The sequence below is a fragment of the Telmatherina bonti genome (assembly GCF_933228915.1).
Source record: "Telmatherina bonti genome assembly, chromosome: 18".
In the NCBI taxonomy this organism is placed as follows: domain Eukaryota; kingdom Metazoa; phylum Chordata; class Actinopteri; order Atheriniformes; family Telmatherinidae; genus Telmatherina; species Telmatherina bonti.
The window spans coordinates 26,929,920-26,951,429 of record NC_136616.1 but is presented as its reverse complement, the minus strand read 5'-3'; the positions used below and the strand labels follow the sequence as shown (position 1 = coordinate 26,951,429).

Sequence of the window (21,510 nt, the reverse complement as noted above, 5' to 3'; positions counted from 1 at the left end):
ACACACGAAGTCACGTTTCATGCTATGCTGAGGAATTTCATGTATAGATTTGTGTCGATTAAGAGAGTCAACAATTGCAATTGAAATGGTTATAAATGAGCCACAATTAAGCGCCACAAGGTATTTCTCCTGTTTTTGGAAGCAGTGGAATGAATGCCTGTCTTTACGCATGTTTTTTATAATTATGTGTGTGTGTATAAATAGGCTATGTATTTTTTTTTCTTTTCTTATTAATTGCTGATATGGACCGATGTGTGTGGAATAAAGAATAAATTAAATAAAAAGTACAGAGACAAACATAATCGAAAATGAACATCAACATAAGTAGGAATATTAATGTTCCAGCGCATTAAACAGATGTCATTACCGTACATAACGCATAGGGGCGCTGTAACTTATTTTTCTTCTTCGTGTCTTTGTGCGGTCTAGGTCCCGGAAGTGACATGTCAAAAGCCGGAAATTGCTAACGGATTACTAAACTACCAGAAAAAGTGTTGTATGAGCATTTAAAAGATCTTTATTTAAAGACAGGGATCTCTGTGTATGCCAGGTGAGCCACAATACAAAATACGTAACTTGAATGCTAGGTTCTATGTAGCATTTGTCTGTCACGCTAACCTTATAAACCAAATTAATCAGTGTTTACGCTAACTATTGATACATCTGATCAACCTGATTAACTATTTTAAAATCCACCTGTGTGTATTTATGAATTATGTTAGTCTGAATAATGTGAATGAATGATGTTTGACTGACGGTGTTACATTACATTTATCCTGATTCTACTGCACTAGCCAAAGCTTGCAAATGGTGGTTAAGTATTACAATCCGTTTCTTGTTATTGTTTTGTTGTTTGCATGCTGAATTTGTTTTACGATTGAGTGAAATTGTATCTTTAAAAGACCTATTATTACATTCGCCCTTCTTTGTAGCAGCTCAAAGTGAACAATAAATTAGCTACCATTTTTATGTCAGCTGGTAACTGATCGGATCATAACACGATCATATTGAACGTTTGCTATATCATAAGTAGGGTTGATACCTAAATGCATACCTACTATGTATACCTGGGAGATTGAGTCAATCTGTTGGTTTCCTTATATAGGCTATTACGAATTGCCTTTATTATGTTTTTTTTCCTGTCTGTAAAGCATATTGAGATGAATACTTGAATATTTTAAGAAAAACTTTTATTTATTTTTCTTTGTGTTTTAAATAAAACTACAGCTAGATAAAGAAAAATGTAATCTACATTTTTCCTTTAAAAAGAAAATTTGCTCACTATTTTCCTCTGTCAGCTATGACGTGTTGTGATGCAGCAGTAAGACCCGCCCTGAATTCAGACCCCTTTTCTCTCCTTCCTTTCTTTGGGAAAGAGGAACAGATGAAAGATGATAAAGTAGAGGAGAAAAAAAACATACGGAGCTTTCTCTTTGCATTTGAGTTGAAATCAGAATAGCTTTTAATAATGGCTTTGAGCAGACGACATTCTTATACTCCCAGGGTGAGTAAGATATAATTATTTCATGTAATACAATTTGGTTTGATTAAGTCACACGATAAATAACAAAAAAATATTGCTTTAAAGTAGAGGTACATATGAACGAGTTAGTGTCACTTACCATGCAGTGGATGTAGGATATGCCTCTTTGCATATTATGTCTTCATCTGATCATATACGGTGATAATTTAGCTTTAAGTGAAGGTTAACCTGTGAAGAAGATAAAGTTACTCTCTTTACATAGAACTCATTTTCAAGCTTTCCTCAGCTACCAAAGTTTTTATGAATCTTGAAAAATATCTCCAGGTTGTCATGAAATGATAGGAGGAAACAAAAGTGTTGCAGCTACAGTAAAAAAAACCAACCCAAAAACAAAACCTTTTCTATTAGATTTTCTGCTGGATGGTTTAAAAATATGAGGCAATGTGAACTCACGTGTGTCTAGAGCGCCATATAAGGAACGAGTCCTTACTGCGGTCCTAGTCCATCTTGAATGAGCAGCTTTGTTTGAGTTGTTGTTTGTTTATTAAGACATCAATTTTGTCCTGGGACATATGACTGGGTATGAGTGTGCTTCTGTGCTCTGCACCCTCAGGACTCCCTTGTTATTTAAGCATTTTGACTCATAAGACCAAGTTGTGGGTGTTATGGGATATTACCTGTTTTTTTTTAGCCTGTATTTATACAAAATCTTGGTCCTATTAAGATATGCTTATAGGACTATGATTAACACACAGAAAAGAGCAATGTGTAAAGAATATTGATTATTAAAAAAGAAACTCCTATGTAATGGCCTTGCTTTCTTCCTCTACTTTTTGCCCTTCTCACAACATGCCCATCACTCCAATTGGTGATCAAATTCCCTTTGCTTTTTTTCCCCTTGCATTAAAAAAATAATCTTTTCTGCTTTTCTACTCCCATCTTTTAGCTGACCAGCCCTCTGATTAGCAAAATGAGCGGCGCAGGAACAGTGGAGAGTGGGAAACCTCCAAAGGTAGGTCACACTTTCAGAACAAAAGCCAAAAGTGGATCGACATCAGATTAGATAATCCTGCATAAATTTATGATTTATGGTTTCTTATAATCTCTTTATCACCCAGATTGGCTCCATCGTAGAGGTGACAGGGAAGGGGCAGCGAGGCACTGTCGCCTACATTGGAGCCACCCTTTTCGCTTCAGGTAAATGGGTGGGTGTCATACTGGATGAGCCCAAAGGCAAGAATGATGGAACTGTGCAAGGGAAGCGCTACTTCACGTGTGAGGAAAACCATGGGATATTTGTCAGGCAATCGCAGGTTTGTGAATATTCTCTGATGTACTGTCAAATGTGATCATTGGCATTTGGTGACAATGTTACAGTATTACTGATGATCATTTCTGTCTGTGGTAAATTACCAGCGCCTCTCAGTACCTGCTCATTGTTTCACTTAGATATGATGATTTCTTTGCCTGGTTTTGTTGCTCTGATTTTACTTCTGTGTGACTCGAGCAGATCCAGGTGGTGGAGGACGGCTCCGCTGCCACATCACCAGATACTCCTGAGTCCAACCTTGCAAAGATACTCAAACAAAAAGGTGAGCAGTGACTACAAGTGTCTCTGACTATCATGTTTCTGACCCATCAAATGAAAAGGTTTTCAGTAATAATGGTAAATAATGATTTTTTTTTTCTTGTATAGAGATTCCTGAGACTCCCAAAACATCCAAGCAAGTAAGTAGTGTTTGTCATTTTTGTTGTTATCACTGACAGTGTGTTTGTTTTAAAGCCAAGTCTCAGAAACACCATATAACTAGATAGATTTGTGGTATGTTTCTAACTGCCCAGGTTTCAACTTTTTTTAAAATTTCATGTATTTTCATAAAAAGTGTTTAACCTGTCAGCTTCTGTGCTTACTTGTTATTTTTCTCAATACCTTTTGCAGACACCTGCCAACATTAAGAAGGTAGAAACATTTGAAATCTAGTACTTTTTGCTTGGCCTGGGTTGTTCATTGCACAAATGTAACATCTCATCTTTTTCTTTGAAGTTCTTTTTTTTTTTTGCTTCATCTGCTGGCATTTTGGATGGAACGTAAAGCTATTCTTTGATGTCTGCCATTTCCTCGTTATTTGTCTTCAAAGTCATCATGGTGGATTGTTATTCCTCAGTTCAAAGTTTGCATGAAGTAATGTCCGGTCTCAAGTCATAATGAGTTTTCTTTAAATGGTGCATGCAGCCATGAATGTTAAGTCGGTCTAAAACAACAGTGATTAAAATGCTTCTTAATTGCTGCTAATCTCTAATTATCTTTCACTTCTGGTGTGTGTGTGTGTGTGTTTTGCTGGGGTGTGTGTGCCCATCCTTCTCTCCAACTAACCTCCTCCCCTCCAGTCCTCTACCCGTCGTTCTGCCAAGGTGAGCGCGTAGACAGGACAGCAGAGGACAAATAGCTTTTTTCCCCTCTCTTTTTAGGAAGGACATTTATGAAAATGCATTCTTGAACTAAAGCAACATAGAAGCCCCGAGGTTGTACACATTTGACAAATTCCAGATGAGTTGATGCACTTTAGTCATTAAGTTTTTGAACATTAAGCTTTTTGTTTTATTCCATGCTTTTGGGTTTTTATTGTTACGTAAAAAAATTAATAGATGCAACAGTAAAATCAGAGTTAAAGTAGGTTTACCAAAGTGTTGTTTAAACTTCTGTAAAGGAAAAAAAAAAGTCAACAAGGTAAAGGATCACAATACTTTTAAATTACATGCTGTGGACAATATGTAGCTGTTTAAGCAAAAGCCTGCACAGAAAGACAAAGGATGACAGCAAATATATTTTCTTAACAATCAATCAGGTCCTCAAAGTATACAGAAGTATACAGTATAAATGTCAGACATCTTTAGGGTCAAATGCTTCCAGCCATGTCTTCAAACTCTTTATCTTATTTGATGTTTTTTTTTTTTTTTTTTTTTTTTTTAAAAGCTGGTACTTCTCAGATATTGTACAAGTGTGAGCTTACTGAGGACAGCATGCTTGGTGGAATTGACATGATAGACTTGAGGTTTTGGCATGTAATCTGTAAGTCCTAACACAGACTTTATGATCACCTTGTGGCAGCTGAGTACACCCCATCTCACACCAGCTACCTCCCTCCCCTCCCTTTTGGTGCGCCCCTATGGTCGCCTCAGCCTGCCGCTCAGGGTATGCTATGTTGTGTCAGAATTTTGTGTTACCTCACTGAGTTTGGTGTGAAAACGGTTGAATTCCTCGTCCTCTATGGAACAGGGGCACTGGTGTCTATAAGAACTGGTGGGATACTGGAAGGTGATTCCTGTAATATACAACACAATAAATTTCAGAAATGTAGCAGTTCACTGGGTTCATCCGGGTTGCATGTTCGCTTTGCTTTGATTTTCTTCTTTTTCCCTTTCTTGCTTTGTTTGATCAACTTTTCCAAACTTTCACCACTTTCTGAAACATACCTGCTTTTGTCAACAGGCTTCTCGCGAGAGCCTTGCATCCTCTCTGTCTGACGTCAGCGAGGTGAGCCCGTCCTCCCAGCAGGCTGCACTCGGGGCTCCCGTCGTGCCTCAGCCCAGCGGATCGCCTGCAGCTCCGGTTCCAGCTACTCCAAGCAAGGTAGGTCGCTGCCTGTTGGAAGAATGCATTCTTCCCTTTTATTTCCCATCATAATAATCATGTTCATCATTTGTTCCATTTCATCCCTGCTGTAACTGTTTAACCAGGTGGAGCCTGTCATATCCAAGCAGGTAGTGTTTTCTAATGGCTACATGCATGCTGAAGACACCCAGCATGAGTTTACTAACTTGGCAACACAGAGAAAAGAATGACTCTCAGACCACAATCATGGTGCTTCACTCTGTTTTTGTTCATGTCCTCACGAATGTGGTGGTGATGATAAACGGTTTCACACTCTAATTCACTGAAATGAAACTCTACAGATTCCATCTTCTTTGAGGAAACGAGTCAATCTTGTTTTTGCATTTGTGTTATATGCAGAGGCGGATTTTTCCTTTTTTTTTTTAAAATTCAATTTGTTGCTCAACTTTTTTTTTTTAATAAGCCAGTTATTGAACTAGACTAATTCTGTACCTTCTTCTTGGCTGTCACCATTTCAGGAAGAAGAGTCGCTGCGAGCGCAAGTCAAGGACCTGGAGGAGAAGCTGGAGACTCTGAAGATGAAGCGAACAGAGGACAAAGCCAAGCTGAAGGAGCTGGAGAAACACAAGATCCAGCTGGAACAGCTGCAGGAGTGGAAGACCAAAATGCAGGAGCAGCAGGCCGACCTGCAGAAGCAGCTCAAAGAGGCGAAAAAGGTACCCAGAAATAAATGTGAATTTAATTTTCAGTTCCAAAATAGAAAATGATGCTATGAGCTTGTAAGAATGAAATAAGTCATCATGGTAACCTTTCCGACTGTTTTTTGTTGGGTTTTGTCATCGTGCAGGAAGCTCGGGAGGCACAGGAGGCCAAAGACCGCTACATGGAAGAGATGGCAGACACAGCAGATGCCATAGAGATGGCCACGCTGGACAAAGAGATGGCTGAAGAGCGAGCAGAGTCGCTCCAAGTGGAGGTAGACACCCTGAAAGAGAAAGTAGAAGAACTTTCCATGGACTTGGAGATCATCAGGCATGAGATTTCAGAGAAAGGTGAGTGAGATTCAATTTAATTCAAATTTATTTATACAGCACATTTAAAAACAGCCCCTGCTGACCAAAGTGCTTCACAGAACAGAAAACACAGAGAAAATGATCTCAAATATGATAAAAATAGAAAAATAAACTGAAAAATAAACCTACCAATAAAATGCAAGTAAATGTACAAAGTATGAAACGATATAAAAGCAGTAGGAAAAGCGAATGTGTAACCAAAAAAAGTTATTCTAAATGAAAGTAGAAAATGAAAGATATGAGGCTTAACAGGATATTTCTCCTGTATGTTAACAGTCTTCCTGTTTGTTCTTTCCTCACTTTCTTTTCATGCTTCCTCTTCATTTTTTCTTTCTTCTCTAATGTAGGTTCAGATGGAGCCGCCTCCAGTTATCAAGTTAAACAGCTGGAGGAGCAGAACAGCAGACTGAAGGAGGCCTTGGTCAGGTGTGAAAATGACTCGTAAAGGTTTCAGTCAACCAAAGGAATACATTTCCAAAACACAAATACTTAACTCCAATGTTAAAAAAATCCAGTATAAATAAAGTTGTGTTAAGTTTAAAGAGAAAAAAAAAGAGGCAGTAAAATGCTCCATAAAACAATCCCACATCAACAAGGATCTCCGGCCTCCTCTGCAGGATGCGGGATCTGTCGACCTCAGAGAAACAGGAACATGTGAAGCTGCAGAAGCAGATGGAGAAGAAGAACACTGAGCTGGAGACACTGAGGACTCAGAAGGAAAAACTGCAGGAGGAGGTGAAACAAGCAGAGGCCACAATCGATGAACTGAAGGAGCAGGTAGGAAGTGCCAGGGAAGAAGGATTTATCTTTAGAACCTGTGCTTTCGAGTCTCTGCTGGTGCTTAGAAATAAATGAACATTAACATATAAAACTATTTTTAACAGGATGTTTAAAGAAAAGAAATCCAGAGTTGTTTTTCTTAGAGCTAAAGTTGTGACTTTGTCTTCAGGTGGATGCTGCTCTGGGGTCAGAGGAGATGGTCGAGACCCTGACGGAGAGGAACCTTGACCTGGAGGAGAAAGTCCGAGAGCTTAGAGAAACGGTCACCGATTTGGTCAGTTCAGATATGTTTCTGTCTCTTTTGTCTAGCTTCCCCCCTTCTAAACAATATTTTTATTTATTTTTTAAGATGTTGAATAATGTTCATTGACATTGAAAGGTCAAAGCACAATGAGGTCTTTTTTTATTTATTTATTTATTTATTTAAATATTTTTTATATTTTTCGACCCAGATTGGGAAACCCAAAATAAGAAATCAAGAATTCCAACTTTTATCCAAATATTTTCAAGATATCAGGCCAGTATTTCTGCATCTTGTGGCATGAATAATCATAGCAACTTCCATCTATTTAAAACTCATGGGTGAAAGAGCTGCGTAAAGCACGTTTTTGTTTACACCTTGGAGAAATGTGTATCTTCTGTATGATCTTCAGCTGTAATGATTTGGCAAGAATACCAATTTAATTTAATTTGGCTTGTTTCCAAATAATCTTCCAAACTTCACAATAAATCATAAAGGCTCGTTCATTTTCTCATGTCTCATGGAAACAGGATGGAGAAAACGGGACATTATAAAACAGTAGGGCTGTGACGATATGCTTTAGTCTTGATTCGATTCTGATTTTTTTTTTGGGTGCCGATTTGATTTAAATTGCGATTCTCACAATTCCTCGATATTACAGATTTTTGTAGACTAAAAACAGAAAAAAATGTAAAAAAAAACTTTTTTTGCTCGTCATTTTTCTTAATTTCAATTAGGAAAAAACAACACAGTAGCCAGACCATCATTCTGCTGCAATAATGCCCATGGAGACAAGTAAAAAGATCAATAAAAACAATAAAAATTACTAATTTTTATCATGGATTATTTTTCTGAATTAGAAAAAAAAAATCTTTTCAACAAAATTTAATCTATTTTAAATTTGTAAAGCAAAGAAAAATCCCAATATTCAATTTTCCCACCCCTATAAAACAGCCTGATAAAAACAGGGTTATTCAGAAAAGGGGTAGAGATAGAAGTTAATTTTGATCTTCTATGAAAACGTCACAATAATAACCTTGATTGTGTTATTACAGGCGTGTCACAGCTCTCATCAATATCCTTAAAGCTTTTACTGAACAAGAAATGACTGTATGCAAAGCGAGGCCTCCACAGTCACCCAGTCTGGACTGTTTGCAATCCCATCAAAAACATACACATGAGCAAAAAGCTAATATACTGTCATATCTGGTGGATATTAAAACAGGAAGCCATCAATGAGATGAACGATGAGCTTCAGGAGAATGCCAGAGAGACGGAAATGGAGCTGAGGGAGCAGTTAGACCTGAGTGCTGCAAAGGTCAGAGAGGCAGGAAAAAAGGTGGAAGCTGCTCAGGAGACTGTAGCTGATTACCAGCAGACCATCAACAAGTACAGAGAGCTCACAGCCTCACTTCAGGTCAGTAAACACAAGAGAAATGCACCTGCGTTGGGATGGGAAGAAAGAAAATGGCACTGTACGAGTTTTTTTTTTCTGTACATCAGGAGGCCAACAGGGAGCTGATCAGTCAGCAGAGTGCAAACACTGAGCAAGTTCAACAACCTCCTGCAGAGCTGTTCGATTTCAAGATTAAGTTTGCGGAAACCAAGGCTTATGCCAAGGTAGGAGATGCATGACTGGGCAAAGATGACCAGCGCTGGCTGTTATGCTCATTTAAAACCCCTCCCACCGTGTCTCCAGGCCATTGAGATGGAGCTGAGGAAAATGGAAGTGGCTCAAGCAAACAGACAGGTGTCCCTCCTCACCTCCTTTATGCCAGACTCCTTCCTTCGTCACGGGGGAGACCAGGACTGTATTCTGGTGTTGCTGCTCATTCCCAGACTCATCTTCAAGGTATGAAGCAGTGAGATAGTCTCTCTGAACTGCACTGCTGACTGTTTATAAACTAAATTTTGTGCCATCTTGCTGGAAGGCTGAGCTGATCAGTAAACAAGCCCAGGAGAAGTTTGACTTGAACGGGAACCTGGTCCAGGGAGCAGGGCTCAGAGGACCTCCTGGAGAACAGCGTAGTTTTGCTGCAGGACTGGTGTACTCCCTCAGCCTCCTTCAGGCTACTCTACACAAATATGAACAGTAAGAACTCTAAATACATCAAATTGAGGATTTTAAGTTTAAGTAGTGAAATTAAACAAACTGTTGCGTTAAAATGATAAACCTGATTTACTAATGGACCGTTTTCTGTCCTTGTTCCTTCCTTGGTTGCAGGGCTCTGAATACCTGCAGCGTGGAGGTTTTTAAGCGGATGGGTACACTCTACTCCGAGATGAGTTTCCATGAGCGATCTTTGGATTATTTCATTGATCTGCTTCACAAGGACCAGCTAGATGAGACCGTACAGGTGGAACCTCTCACGAAAGCAATTAAATACTATCAGGTAATTAAATTTAGTGTATTAGGTCAAAATGCCTGAGTGACTTGTTTGTCCAAGCTGACAGTCGACCAGATCCACTGATTTTATCGTATTCTTTCCAGAAAAATGGTTCAATCCAATTTCTTCATGTTAAGATTCTCCAGAATCCATTTTATAAAGTAAAAATAAGCCACAAGACTCTTAGGAGGAAATTACGCAGCTTTAGGATGGAATTATAAAACCATAAATATTCATCATTCATCTTTAAATTGAGCTGCTAAAAACCTTTCAGCAGTGACACCAACAGTTTCTCCTCGGGTAGTCCACACCATATCATACTCCACTTTTAGTCAATTTAGCGTCATTGCAAACATTTGAACAGTAAGTAAATTAAATGGCATGCAACGTATGACCTCTAATGTCAACCAAATGTAAACAAAATAAATGACATTATGTGATCACTAACAATCATAGAACACACCACAAATCACAATTTGGTATCCTGTAAAATTATTACCGATTGTAGGATCTGTTATTGGTTTTCTGAAAACATTTTTGTGCTCCGAGTCTCTGTCATTTTTTCTGTATGTAAAATCTTTTTTTATGCTCAATACATGTGTCATAATTCCTAACACTGCTTAATATTGGTAAAGTAGCTACATTTGTGCCTCCATATTGAGCACTTCAAATGTCTCGTGAAGCTATGTTACGTTTTACTATTTATGCTTACATGTATACAACATTAAACAACAGCGTATACACACAGCCCATCTGGTAAGGGAAATAAAAGAACTCAGCTTCCGATTATGATTCTGATTGACCTCCTCAAGTTAATTATATACTACAATATTGAACTTCCCTTTGGGGATTAATAAAGTATTTTTCATTTAATTTCATTTTTCATTTCATTATAATCAGATATTTATTGTCAAACACCTCACTGTTGTTTTGTCTCTTAGCAACTGTACAGTGTCCATCTGACAGATCAAAGTGAAGACTGCACCGTTCAGCTGGCTGACCACATTAAGGTACTGTAAGCTTTAAAACGGTTCGAATTAAATTATAAATCTCAATACCTGCCAAACAAATGTTTTCTCCCTAAATCTTTACCTGCAGCACCAGTAAACACATCTATATGTCACAACTAGATGAGAATAGTTAAAACTGTAGAACTATAACCAGTTTATGCCTCCCTCTCACCTCAGTTTACCCAGAGTGCTCTGGACTGCATGGCAGTAGAGGTAGTTCGTCTGCGGGCGTTCCTGGCAGCAGGACAGGAGAGCTCCAGCCTTGCTGTTCTTCTAAAGGACCTCGACACTTCCTGCTCTGATATCAGACAATTCTGTAAGAAGATCCGCCGTCGAATGCCTGGAACGGACGTGGCAGGAGTCCCTGCTGCTCTCAACTTTGGACATCCGGTACAGAAAAGAAGCATGGATGTTGGGTTACTGGCTCTAAACTAAATTCACAGATTGACTTTTTTTTAATCAAAAATACCTGGCATGCATTTGGCAGGTGTCGGAGATGCTGACAGAGTGCAGGCGGCAGCTGACCCGTGTGGTTGCAGTACTCCAGGAGGTGGCTGCAGCTGGAGCTCAGATGATTGCTCCACTGGGAGAACAAGAAGGTCTCAATGCTCTAAAATTGGAGGATATTGCATGCAAAGTTGTGGAGCAGGTAAGAGTCAATATGTGGCTTAAATCATATCAACATACAGCTTTTTTTTCTTTGACATTCAACAATTCACTTCCCAGTCGAAGTTTTAACACTAAAGATATATATACTGTATATTCAGGACTATAAGTCACTCCAGAGTATAAGTCGCACTAGTCTTAATATACATAATTAGGTAGGAAAAAACATACATCAGTTGCACTCGAGTATAAGTCAAATTTTTTTGTGTGTAATTTATTTTGCAAAAACAGACATCACGTCATCTTGGAAGGCAAGTTATAACTTTAATAAAAGAATAGAGAAGAACCTGAATAGCTGTAAGATATGCTAACACCATGAAGGTTATTCAGCTACAAGAAAATAAACATGAAACATGTTCAGTGTTTATGTAACAAACAGTTTTACAGAACTATAGCCTAAAGAACAAAACACGTGTACCTTTACTGTAATTAATAACACGCAATCTAACTCCGCATCACTAAGTCAGTTGAATTCTTCGTCCTCTGTGTCACTTCTGAATAACTCTCAGCGTGAAGACGTAACTGTACCGTTGACAAACCTCTCCCTGCAGCACGTTGCTGAAGCACCCACTGGTGAACTTGTTCCTCTAGCTGTGGCCATCAAGCTTTGAGCCCGCTATTAAGTCTCTTTTGTTTTCTTTATCCCAGTAAGAGTAGCCTCCGCTTTACGCCAGTATCTAACAAGTTTCTCACTTACACCAAACTTTTTCTCTTATGCTCGATTACCATTTTTAGCTGCAGATTTTTACTACTTGCAGCTTTTCGTCTGCAGAATATAATTTTCTTTTAGGGGGCATTTGTGTTCAGTTGTCTTTCTAAGCTAATGTTTACTGTTTAAATGTAATTGTGAAGAAGTAGTAGATATCGGTGCGTAAGTCCACGGTGCCCTCTTGTTGCTGTCAGTGAAATTATATATATATTTTTTGTATAAGTCGCTCTGCAGTATAAGTCGCTGCAACAGCTAACCTATGAAAAAAAAGTGCGACTTATAGTCCAGGAAAATACAGAATATGTGTTTTAGCTGCAATTGCAAACTGATGGTTTCTCCAATTGTGTGCTACTTCCCTTTATCCTAACGTTTCCTCCAAGGTATATGGCTCCCATGGTGTGAATGGTCCAGAGTTTCTGCGCCAATCCTGCAGCTCTGTCATAGCAACCATGAACAAGATGGCGACAGCCATGCAGGAGGGAGAGTATGATGCTGAAAAACCACAAGGAAAAGTACACGTCTTAACTTTTTCATATGAATGTAGACCATGATTCAGTCCTTTAAATCCCCGCCTCACCCTCTGCTTAATTCTTGTCTTTAGACTCCTCCGGTGGAGACGAGAGCATCCACCGTCAGGGCTGAGATGACTGACGCAGAAGGTCTAGGAGTCAAACTGGAAGACAGAGAAACTGTCATTAAGGAGCTCAAGAAGTCTCTTAAGATTAAGGTAAAAGGTTTGATGAGAACTGGTGTCAGAAATGACGGCTACATCCGCGATGCTTGTGCTGACTGTACGTTTTCCCAGGGTGAGGAACTGAGTGAGGCCCACGTTCGCCTGAGCCTCCTGGAGAAGAAACTGGACACCTCCACCAAAGACGCTGATGAACGGGTGGAGAAGATTCAGACCAAACTGGATGAAAACCTTGCTCTACTCAAGAAGAAAGAGAAGTGAGATTGAGGATGAGCAGATGTCACACTTTTCACATCTTTTGTCGTCACACTTATTTCTCACGCTTTTTTTTTTTCCACATCTGCAGGGAGTTTGAGGAGACAATGGATGCTCTTCAGGCTGACATCGACCAGCTGGAGGCTGAGAAGGCAGAACTGAAACAACGCATCAGCAACCAGTCGAAGATGACCATTGAAGGACTTAGAGCTCCACCTGCCTCAGGAATTGCCTCTCTAGTTCATGGATCTGCAGCAGGTGATTTATTGGGATTATGGACAGTGATAAAATATTACTCATTCAGCAGCTACAAGGAGTTTCAAGCCCACTGATGTATATTTTATACTGAATTAATCCAACTGAGTTTCCTTCACCCTGCAGGTATGCCTCCTTCTGTGGCAGGACCCATGCAGGTCGTGGACTCTCCTCTCCTCAAGCAGCAGGTTGAGGCTCAGAGACTGGGCATTAAATACCTCAAGAATGAAAACAACAGGCTCAAGGTACACAGATTTAAAATCAGCATTTTCTTGCAGAGCTACGGGAGCTCTCTAAAGCTGTGCAATACCTACCTGTACTGTATGTATGTGACTTACAGGCGGAGAAGATGAGGGCTCAGCTCGCCTCCCTGCCTCCACTCTGCCCTCCAAAACTACCACAAGTGTCCAAAGAAAGCTCCACGCCTCCAGAGGGACTAAACACGGGGATTTATCGTAGAACTGACCAGCTGCTGGCCACTCTGCTCAAGCTTAGTGCAGAAGTTAAAGTGGTGGACATTACTGGGAAAACAGCAGGTATGCACTTTTTGATGTAGATACACCAAGACTCCTTAAAGGGGCTCTATTATGTTAGTTTTAGTTTTCTGACCTTTCTATAGTGTCGACTACTCATCAAACGTATAAGCGGTGCCGTTTTTAATCACCTAAACGCATTTTTGAGTTTTCCAGCACTCTCTACGCTCTGTTTCCATGGCGATGGAAACTATTGGTTTTAGAGAGTTTTTTCTACTTTGAAATTTTACTAATGTCCCGGGGTAGGGACTCAGTGATTGGTCATCTTCCCTTCGTTGTGCACGTTCACAAGAAGAAAGCCACACCCACCTTAACCGCTCAGTATAACTACTCCTAGCAGTTGACCAATCAGATGCAGCCTGCAGGCAGGACATAGGGCGGAGCTTTCTCTGTTCCTGGCAGAGGCTGATCTGAGAGGATCAATACAAAATGAAGGGGTTTGTGAAAAAAACTGGATTATTTCCTGCCCTTCTAGACTTGCATATTAAAATAAAATAGACTGAAATGTGCATAATGGAGCCACTTTAAGTAATCTCAGACATGTTTGCATCTGTTGCCTGTAGTTGAACTGCATGAAATTCTCATTTCTTATAGTCAGTGCTAGCACTCAGTTGCTGGAGCAGACGGCTCGATTGAAGAATCTCAGTGATGCTCTGGACAAACTTAAGGTGATTCTTCATGCAATCATATTTAGCAAATCAATAAACAGAGAAAAATATAACAAAACATAACCTGTTGTTTCAGGGTGAAGTTGCCGAACATGTGGTTTCACGTCAGCCTGGAGCTAAGGCTTCCTCAGACTTTGCCACATTCCCAGTGTCCTCCTTTGTAAAGGTACCTGCATGTAGTACCATAGACTATGAGAGACCTGACTTTATAGATTAACACATAAGACCTGGTACATGTAAAAATTGTTTTTGTGGTTTCAGGCAAAAGAAGAGAAGCAGGGAAGAACCGTGTTTGTAGGCCGTGTTGCTGTTCCATGTACTCGTGGACAAGAACAAGTTCACCGTCTCATCCTATCACAGCAGCAGCTGCAGCAAGTTCACCATCTCCTCATGACCTGAAACTGAGACTGCACATCAAGCTGCTTGCCCACCTTCCCATTCCACTTTTATTTCCCCTCATAGCTCCAGCTTTTTTTTCCCTTCAAATTAACTTTCACTAAGCTGTATTGTATAACTTCAACATTCTAGCACTAATACTACGTACCAGCAGCAAGTCTTTATATTGTCAGTAATTTGTTTAATCCTTTTCCTAAGACTTCTGAATGTGACATTTTAAAGATGTCTACAGTTTCTGTACCAATTGACAACTTTTGTGAGGAGGAAATAAATTGGGCAGTTTTAATTTAATTGGGACTATCAATGCCCTCTTTTGTAGTAATTCAAACAATAAAATGAAGCATTTAACTTAAACGTCATGGTTTCTTTCACAGAGCAATAAAAAGCTTTTTCATGGCTAACAAACATGAATAGGATTTTGTATACCAAGTTTAAACTTTATTCTTTATTCACTTAAATGCTTATTTCACAAATTGGTCGAGGTGGGGCCTTTAAAAACAAGGAATTGGCATCTACTTCAACAGAAACGGCATTATGTTTTGACAAAGCATTAACTTTAAGAGCGAAACGATCCGTTCTCAAATGATCAAAAGAGAAAGCTGCACCAGACAAATGATACTGTAAAATTAGATGTTTCAAATAAATGTCAAAAACTCTGTATTGAAGGGGGGGGGGGGGGGGGGGGGGGGGGGAAAGCATACAGAATTTTAAAAAATAAAACAAAACGCTACAGTTATCTGGTCCAGAAAGCACAGCAGCTGGAATGTGACCATGTCTAACGCTTAAAGATACATCTTCGGTTCAGTAGTCTCGACGGGCTTTAGATCTGTGATGGGTGTATGGAGCATAATGGTGTCTTGTGTGTCGGTTCCTCATCACATAATGATGATGGTCCTCTCTGTAGGGCTCGAGGTGGTGAGGATGTCTGTAGTGAAAACCTACAGGACAGATGGTAAAATCCAGATTAACAAAATCGTGGCATTGACTCTGTAGGTTGAAGACAAACCATTAAATGGTAAAGAATGCATTCCAGTATTTAAATGGTCTAAAATAGTGTAATATTCTAACAAAATTATGAAAAATTGAACATTTAATTGCAGCTTATAATCAATATAATGCACCATTTGTCAGTGCATGACTTCCTGGTGCACTAATTCCAATGATGCACATGTCAGAGCTCAACTGAGTGTTGCCAAACTTGCTACTTAGGTGCTTAATGTAGTAAGTATTCAGACCCCTCTAGTGACAACATTTGAAAAAAAGAAAAGCAACTTGTGACAAATATAGTGACATTTTTGGGCTTAATGGAGACAAATATGAATGCATGTACACCAATGGGTGTTGCCTCAGGACCTTCCTTTGGCCAAAATCATGCACTAGAGCCTCAGTCCTCGTGTCGACAGCACCAAGCTGCCTTCAGAGCTCCATTAACTAAACACAGAAGTTTCTACTGGCTGATCTGGCCCCGGCTTACTGTCAGATATTGATGCCTATTACTGAAGTTTGGACAAATAATTCAGAAAGTAAAAAAAAAAAAAACCTTATGTGTAGACTCTTTCAGAACTGCTAGATCTACTCTAAATAGCACTTTTAACTTTAGGTCTGTTCTATTTTGGCCATGGACATTTTCTGTTTCTGCCGTTGTGAATTGAAATACATATAAAAAGATTTTTCAGAGATTACCAGAGCATAAGTTTATAATAATGTTTTTGTCTATTATTTGATTCAGTTTTCCACTGAAGTCCTTTCAAATCACAAAAATTTTTTCTGGGGCAGCTGTCAAGGGATTAATCAAGATTAATTCCCAACCCTCTAATTATTATTATTATTTTTTTTTAAATTGAGTTCTAATCTTACTTTAGACTTTAATAATAAAAAATTTATATTTAAAGAATGTGATTGCACATTTACCATGACTCTCTTGTTCAACTCGACACTGATGTCTTCGCACTGGCAGAGGCTGTGGTTGGAACGAGGTTCTGAAATTTCTTGGAGGCTCACAGAGATACGACTGTTGCCAAGGCCTGTTGTCTGAGAGGAAGCGGGGCAAAGACTGGGAATTCCTGAAGAACTCCTCTACGTCATTGTAATTCACTGCTGTTGAGTGGCGCTCTGAAAAAACAAGATGGGACAGCAGAAAAAAATACTGATGATCAGGAAAGGAGGTATCGGAGTGTGCAAAAGCACGGTAAACAAGATGAACTAACTTCTTGAATAAACGCTCTAATGATTTATCTGAACCAAATCTGGTTCAGTAAAAGTAATCTGGACACCATCATCTGAATTCTTAACAGCTACTTTTGGGAAATTGATGCAATCTAGTTGCCGTTCAGTTACTTCTATGTGCCCAGAAAAACACTAACTTGTGTCAAATTAAAAATTACATCTTCAGTGCAATAGAAGAGACTTGTTCAAGTATATTCCCAAGTAAGTCTCATTTTGCAGAGAAGCTTTACGGAATAATATATCCACACTAAAACTTTACCCTCTTCAACAGTGATCGGACGACTGGGTAATATCACGCCCCAAGCTTGAGCAAGGTGTTGTAACAGAAGACAGGTTATCCTGCGGTGGGCAATGGCGTTCCAGTGCACTCCATCCTTCATACGATGCTGCAGAGAGAAGCGAAACTGGAAGTGGAGGTCCAACACATCTTTCTCATAGGCGTCCGCCAGAGTCCCACCGAAGAAGTTGGCTTCAACCACATCATATCGCAACTGGGGAGCTTTGTGCTCAATCTGAGGTGAAGAGAGGGAAGGAAGGGAGAGAAAAATGACTGAGAAAGCAGCACAGAAGTGGAATATTTAGCCTCTTACCCTCCTATGCAAAGATTTGAAAACTGAAAAACCACTTAATCTGGAGGACAAAAATCTGTCTACAGCCTGTCAAAAAATCATAACTTCAAAAATTTTACAGTGGACAGATAGCATGGAGCAACCATTTATCTGCACCATTTTCTTACAGTATATCATCTGGATGTAATCTATTCAGAAACTATTTGTATTAAATTCTCATTATGCAGCTTTAAATCGGCTTCATTATGCACATTTCAGTCAAATTTAATACGCAAGTCCAGAAGGGCAGGACATAAAACATTTTTCACAATCCCCTTCATTCATTTTGTATTGATCCTCTCAGATCAGCCTCTGCCAGAAACAAGTGAACAGAGAAAGCTCCGCCCTGCGTCCTGCCTGTAGGCTGTGTCTGATTGGTCAGAAAACTAGAAATAGCATAATAGAGCCCCCATTATCTGAGGAAACCACAAGCTGAACTCGGCTCATCTCCCACAGTTTAACTCCCACTAAAAGGCCCAGAAAAAATTGAATAATGATTCGTTTGGTGATGAATGTACCTCTGGTACCAGGAAACCACCTTTGATCTTCTGTCCTAATGGCATTGTGAGGTTCCATATGACCAGCGTCTCCTCTGGGAGAGACTCACTCAGTGCATCAAAAAACTTCCGAAGGTTCTCCTTATAGTCTTCAAGCCAACAAGAGTTATATCTATAAACCCAAACGCACACATGACACATCAACAAACTGATCACACACAAGTTCGGGGCCTTAAAAGTAACTGAGTGACACATTAAAAGCAGCTAACAGGAGACTAGCAATGTCAGCTTTTTTTTAGGAAGGATTTAATTTATATATACACACATTTCACACACATCATAGGGATTTATTGGTAGAAAATTACATAAAGCCCTAGTACTAGACTAAGAATACTGTTGTGCCTCACAAGTGTCAATCAACTCTGTAAACAACTTCTATGACAGTAAATATTTCTGTAAAGTAAGTGTTCATATTTCATAAAATCTTTGTGAAACCAACATAAGCCCTGTTGTAAAAACATGTAATTGTTTTGTATGGCATCATCCAGTTATGACTAAATTGCAGCTTTATCGGTCCAGCAGTGGAAAAAAAAAATTCAACTATGAATAAAAAACAAATGTTTATATGTCCCTAAAATTGCCCATGTCCTTATTTTTTCAGATCCCAGTTTGTACTCATACGATGCCAGCAAGTTCATAAAAACTGAGCATCCCCCCCCCCAGTCAGACCTAGATCATCATTCAGTTTTACATTTTTACGTACCACATTTGGATCAAACCTGCAAAGCTGTACGTCTGCTGCAACTTTTATCAACAAGTCAAACATTGAGAATTTCCTGTCTGCTTCAGTGTTTTAACAAAAATTAATTGAAACAAAAAACCTTAACTTAAGGCTTTGCACAATTTCTTTTCTATTTATGACATGTACTGATAACACTTGTTAGATTATACTATATATATTAATGTGCCTTATGATCTAATTTCTTACCCAAAATGAGTGAACTTTATAGTGTCATACTGTCAGGATCAACACACAAGCTTTTGAATTTGGGATCATCGTGTTCACACAGCATTTCCTCACAATTATGTGAAATAATCAGCATTTATTTCTATGCATACACACTGGATTTATAGTCTTCGTTTACAGCAAGGCTACAAATATTTCTTAAACTCCTTTATTGTAATTCTAAGGATGGATCATCTAAAACTCAGGCAGATAAGCTGCGCTAAGCCTACCAAAGTATGATGGTTTCCACTCTGAGCTTTTTACAGTGTTGAACCCAAATCACATTTTGAGGTCACAAACATCACCACTATCATTTGTACTTTTTACCTACCTTGAAATGTCCCATACACAGGAGTTGACAATGACTACATCTGGCTTCAAGCCATGGCGGAAATCCTCTATGATGCTTTCCATGTATCGGGAGAACACGCGGGTCACAAAGTAAAATCGAACCAGGTGGTGATCAGACTGGAACTGTCGAACCTCTCTGTACTCTGTCCCATTGGTCATTTGACTCAGACAACCCCCTTCGACCAGGCAATCCTGTTCAAAGCTCATCTCACCCTGGAGGGATGCATGTGCAGAACAAAGATCTGTTACAGCATCAACAATGTCCTGAAATAGTCATTTTATTTTGAAAAACACAGCTTGATTCAAAATACCTTTGTAAAGCAAAACATGGTTTTTATTTATTTAAAGTAATGATTTTTTTTTAAATGCAACCAATTAAAAAGAAAAGTATGTTATTTGTATGAAGTATAGTGCTCACCTTGCTCTTCAGTTGTCTTAAGGAAAGGTATTTGTCCTTCTGCAGCAATAAAACAAGATCCTTGTATACAGACCGCTGAACTGGGGAGTAAAATAGACCATACATGGGTTAGTCTTACTGGCTTCACACAAAACTTCAGGAAAAATAATCCTGAACTTTAAAACAGTTTCATAAAGGTAACTTACTGGAGTCTCCCAACACAACAACAAACTTATTGTGAAGCAGCTTACTGGTCTGCTGCTGGTTCACACTCATCATTTCTCTCTGCAAGTAAACAAAACACTTATTTATCCTTTAACAGCTTGAAAATATTAGCCGGTACATTTAATTTAAACATTATACACAACTTTTAGCTGATTTGTGCTTCCAGGGGGAATCTCAACCCCTTGCTAATGAGCTATTCTTTAGCAAATTGTGTGATGTTAAAATAATGCAAAATATACTTACCATCGTTACGTTTTGAAATAAAATGGGGAAAATATAAATCAGTTTATGACAACTGGTTTTAAAGTTTACGTATCTTTTCCTCCCAAACTAGCTCAGCTGAGATTAATAGACTTGAGGGGAGAAAAAAAAATCACACTCATAGACTGTTTTTAGTCCAAGAATTAAGGTCCACGAGGACGTTAAATGTCTCCTCTGTTTTGTTTCTAAAAATGCCAAATATTAAAAACTGCGACGAACTTTTTATTTTGATGACGCAAACGACAAGTCTGCCGTTATTTAGTTCAAATGACGCAGGTGTAGCCAATTTAATGCTGCGTTCAAAGGGCGTCGGGAAATTCGCGCACAAACTGTGCCAGTGTTGCAAATGTATACATTTTATAAATTAAATCATATTATTTATTTGTTTATTTATCTATTTATTTACCCATTTATGTATTGATTGATTTAATGAATGAATGAATGAATCCTTCATATTTAATAACATCTTGCTTAAGAGGATCAAAATGTTCTTGTGATCTCTTAAAGTAGTCTTAAGCAACCGTTTTCTAAACTTCTTTTTCTCAGGACTTGAAGATGCTTAAATTTGTGTCATTCAAGCACTTAACAAGGAACTAACTATAAAGCACTGATACCTTTGCAAAAGAGGTGGAATTTGGCACAATTTTTTCCAATTACAAATCCAACAAACAAACACAACTGCACAGGCACAAAATAGTGTTCTTGCACCATTAGAGTGATTTCCAAAGGCATATGTGCTGAAAACTTTGCATATCATGGCATGGTGTGTATAAATTTGTTTTGTTTGTTTTTTAGGAAACTATACAAGTGGAAGACAAAGTTGGCAACCGAAGACCCTCAGTGCACACTATTTTAGCCATGCAGTTTTATGACGCATCCAAAAATACAGATGAAAACTACAATGGAATGAAATGATAAATGAGCTGGGCAAACGTAGCCGCCTTCTCCGAGCACATCGCCATACTAGATAGACTGAGGTAAAGTGACTACTATTTTGTAGTTTGGCAATTGCATTTCTTCCTTTTTAAAATAATGGAGGCCATCTCCTCCAGGCTAAAGAAGTGAGGAACTGTTTGTCTTGCAATTTGTGTGAAAATTAGTATCTTTAATAATAACGTTGCATTAGTAAACATAAATGAAACCCCCATATGTGTAACCTACTGGTTGTGAAGCAACCAA

General features: G+C 38.9%; 2 protein-coding genes across 4 annotated transcripts; one reads left to right on the top strand and one right to left on the bottom strand.

The window, feature by feature from the left end:
• Nucleotides 1–431: 431 nt before the first annotated feature.
• On the top strand, nucleotides 432–15,107 carry LOC306769154 (dynactin subunit 1-like). Of its 3 annotated transcripts, none has more exons than XM_079257716.1 (30): nucleotides 432–550; nucleotides 2,430–2,495; nucleotides 2,602–2,796; nucleotides 2,994–3,075; nucleotides 3,180–3,211; nucleotides 3,423–3,443; nucleotides 4,974–5,114; nucleotides 5,222–5,245; nucleotides 5,615–5,812; nucleotides 5,944–6,148; nucleotides 6,517–6,595; nucleotides 6,787–6,946; nucleotides 7,119–7,223; nucleotides 8,416–8,607; nucleotides 8,694–8,810; nucleotides 8,890–9,042; nucleotides 9,122–9,282; nucleotides 9,415–9,583; nucleotides 10,519–10,587; nucleotides 10,765–10,977; nucleotides 11,075–11,236; nucleotides 12,343–12,474; nucleotides 12,564–12,689; nucleotides 12,768–12,910; nucleotides 13,000–13,166; nucleotides 13,290–13,408; nucleotides 13,504–13,699; nucleotides 14,291–14,364; nucleotides 14,441–14,530; nucleotides 14,626–15,107. In XM_079257716.1, the coding sequence occupies exons 2-30, from the start codon at nucleotides 2,454–2,456 to the stop codon at nucleotides 14,761–14,763; spliced, it is 3,705 nt and encodes a 1,234-aa protein (XP_079113842.1). In that variant the 5' UTR covers nucleotides 432–550; nucleotides 2,430–2,453; the 3' UTR covers nucleotides 14,764–15,107. The 3 variants fall into 3 exon arrangements, with proteins under 3 accessions (XP_079113842.1, XP_079113840.1, XP_079113841.1); XM_079257714.1 differs by lacking the exon at nucleotides 432–550 and adding an exon at nucleotides 1,387–1,504; XM_079257715.1 differs by lacking the exons at nucleotides 432–550; nucleotides 5,222–5,245 and adding an exon at nucleotides 1,387–1,504.
• Nucleotides 15,108–15,561: 454 nt separating this feature from the next.
• Nucleotides 15,562–20,124, bottom strand: fam113 (family with sequence similarity 113; the record flags this gene model as incomplete). Its single annotated transcript, XM_079257812.1, has 7 exons — nucleotides 15,562–15,698; nucleotides 16,762–16,872; nucleotides 17,246–17,498; nucleotides 18,113–18,263; nucleotides 19,429–19,661; nucleotides 19,867–19,946; nucleotides 20,052–20,124. The coding sequence occupies 7 exons, from the start codon at nucleotides 20,122–20,124 to the stop codon at nucleotides 15,562–15,564; spliced, it is 1,038 nt and encodes a 345-aa protein (XP_079113938.1).
• Nucleotides 20,125–21,510: the final 1,386 nt, after the last annotated feature.

Coding starts and splice junctions, on each gene's coding strand:
- LOC306769154 (XM_079257714.1), top strand. CDS start 1,469: ATGGCTTTGAGCAGACGACATTCTTATACTCCCAGG. Junction 5,115..5,221: donor TTCCAGCTACTCCAAGCAAG/GTAGGTCGCTGC, acceptor CTGTTTAACCAG/GTGGAGCCTGTCATATCCAA. Junction 13,167..13,289: donor AGTTCATGGATCTGCAGCAG/GTGATTTATTGG, acceptor TTCACCCTGCAG/GTATGCCTCCTTCTGTGGCA.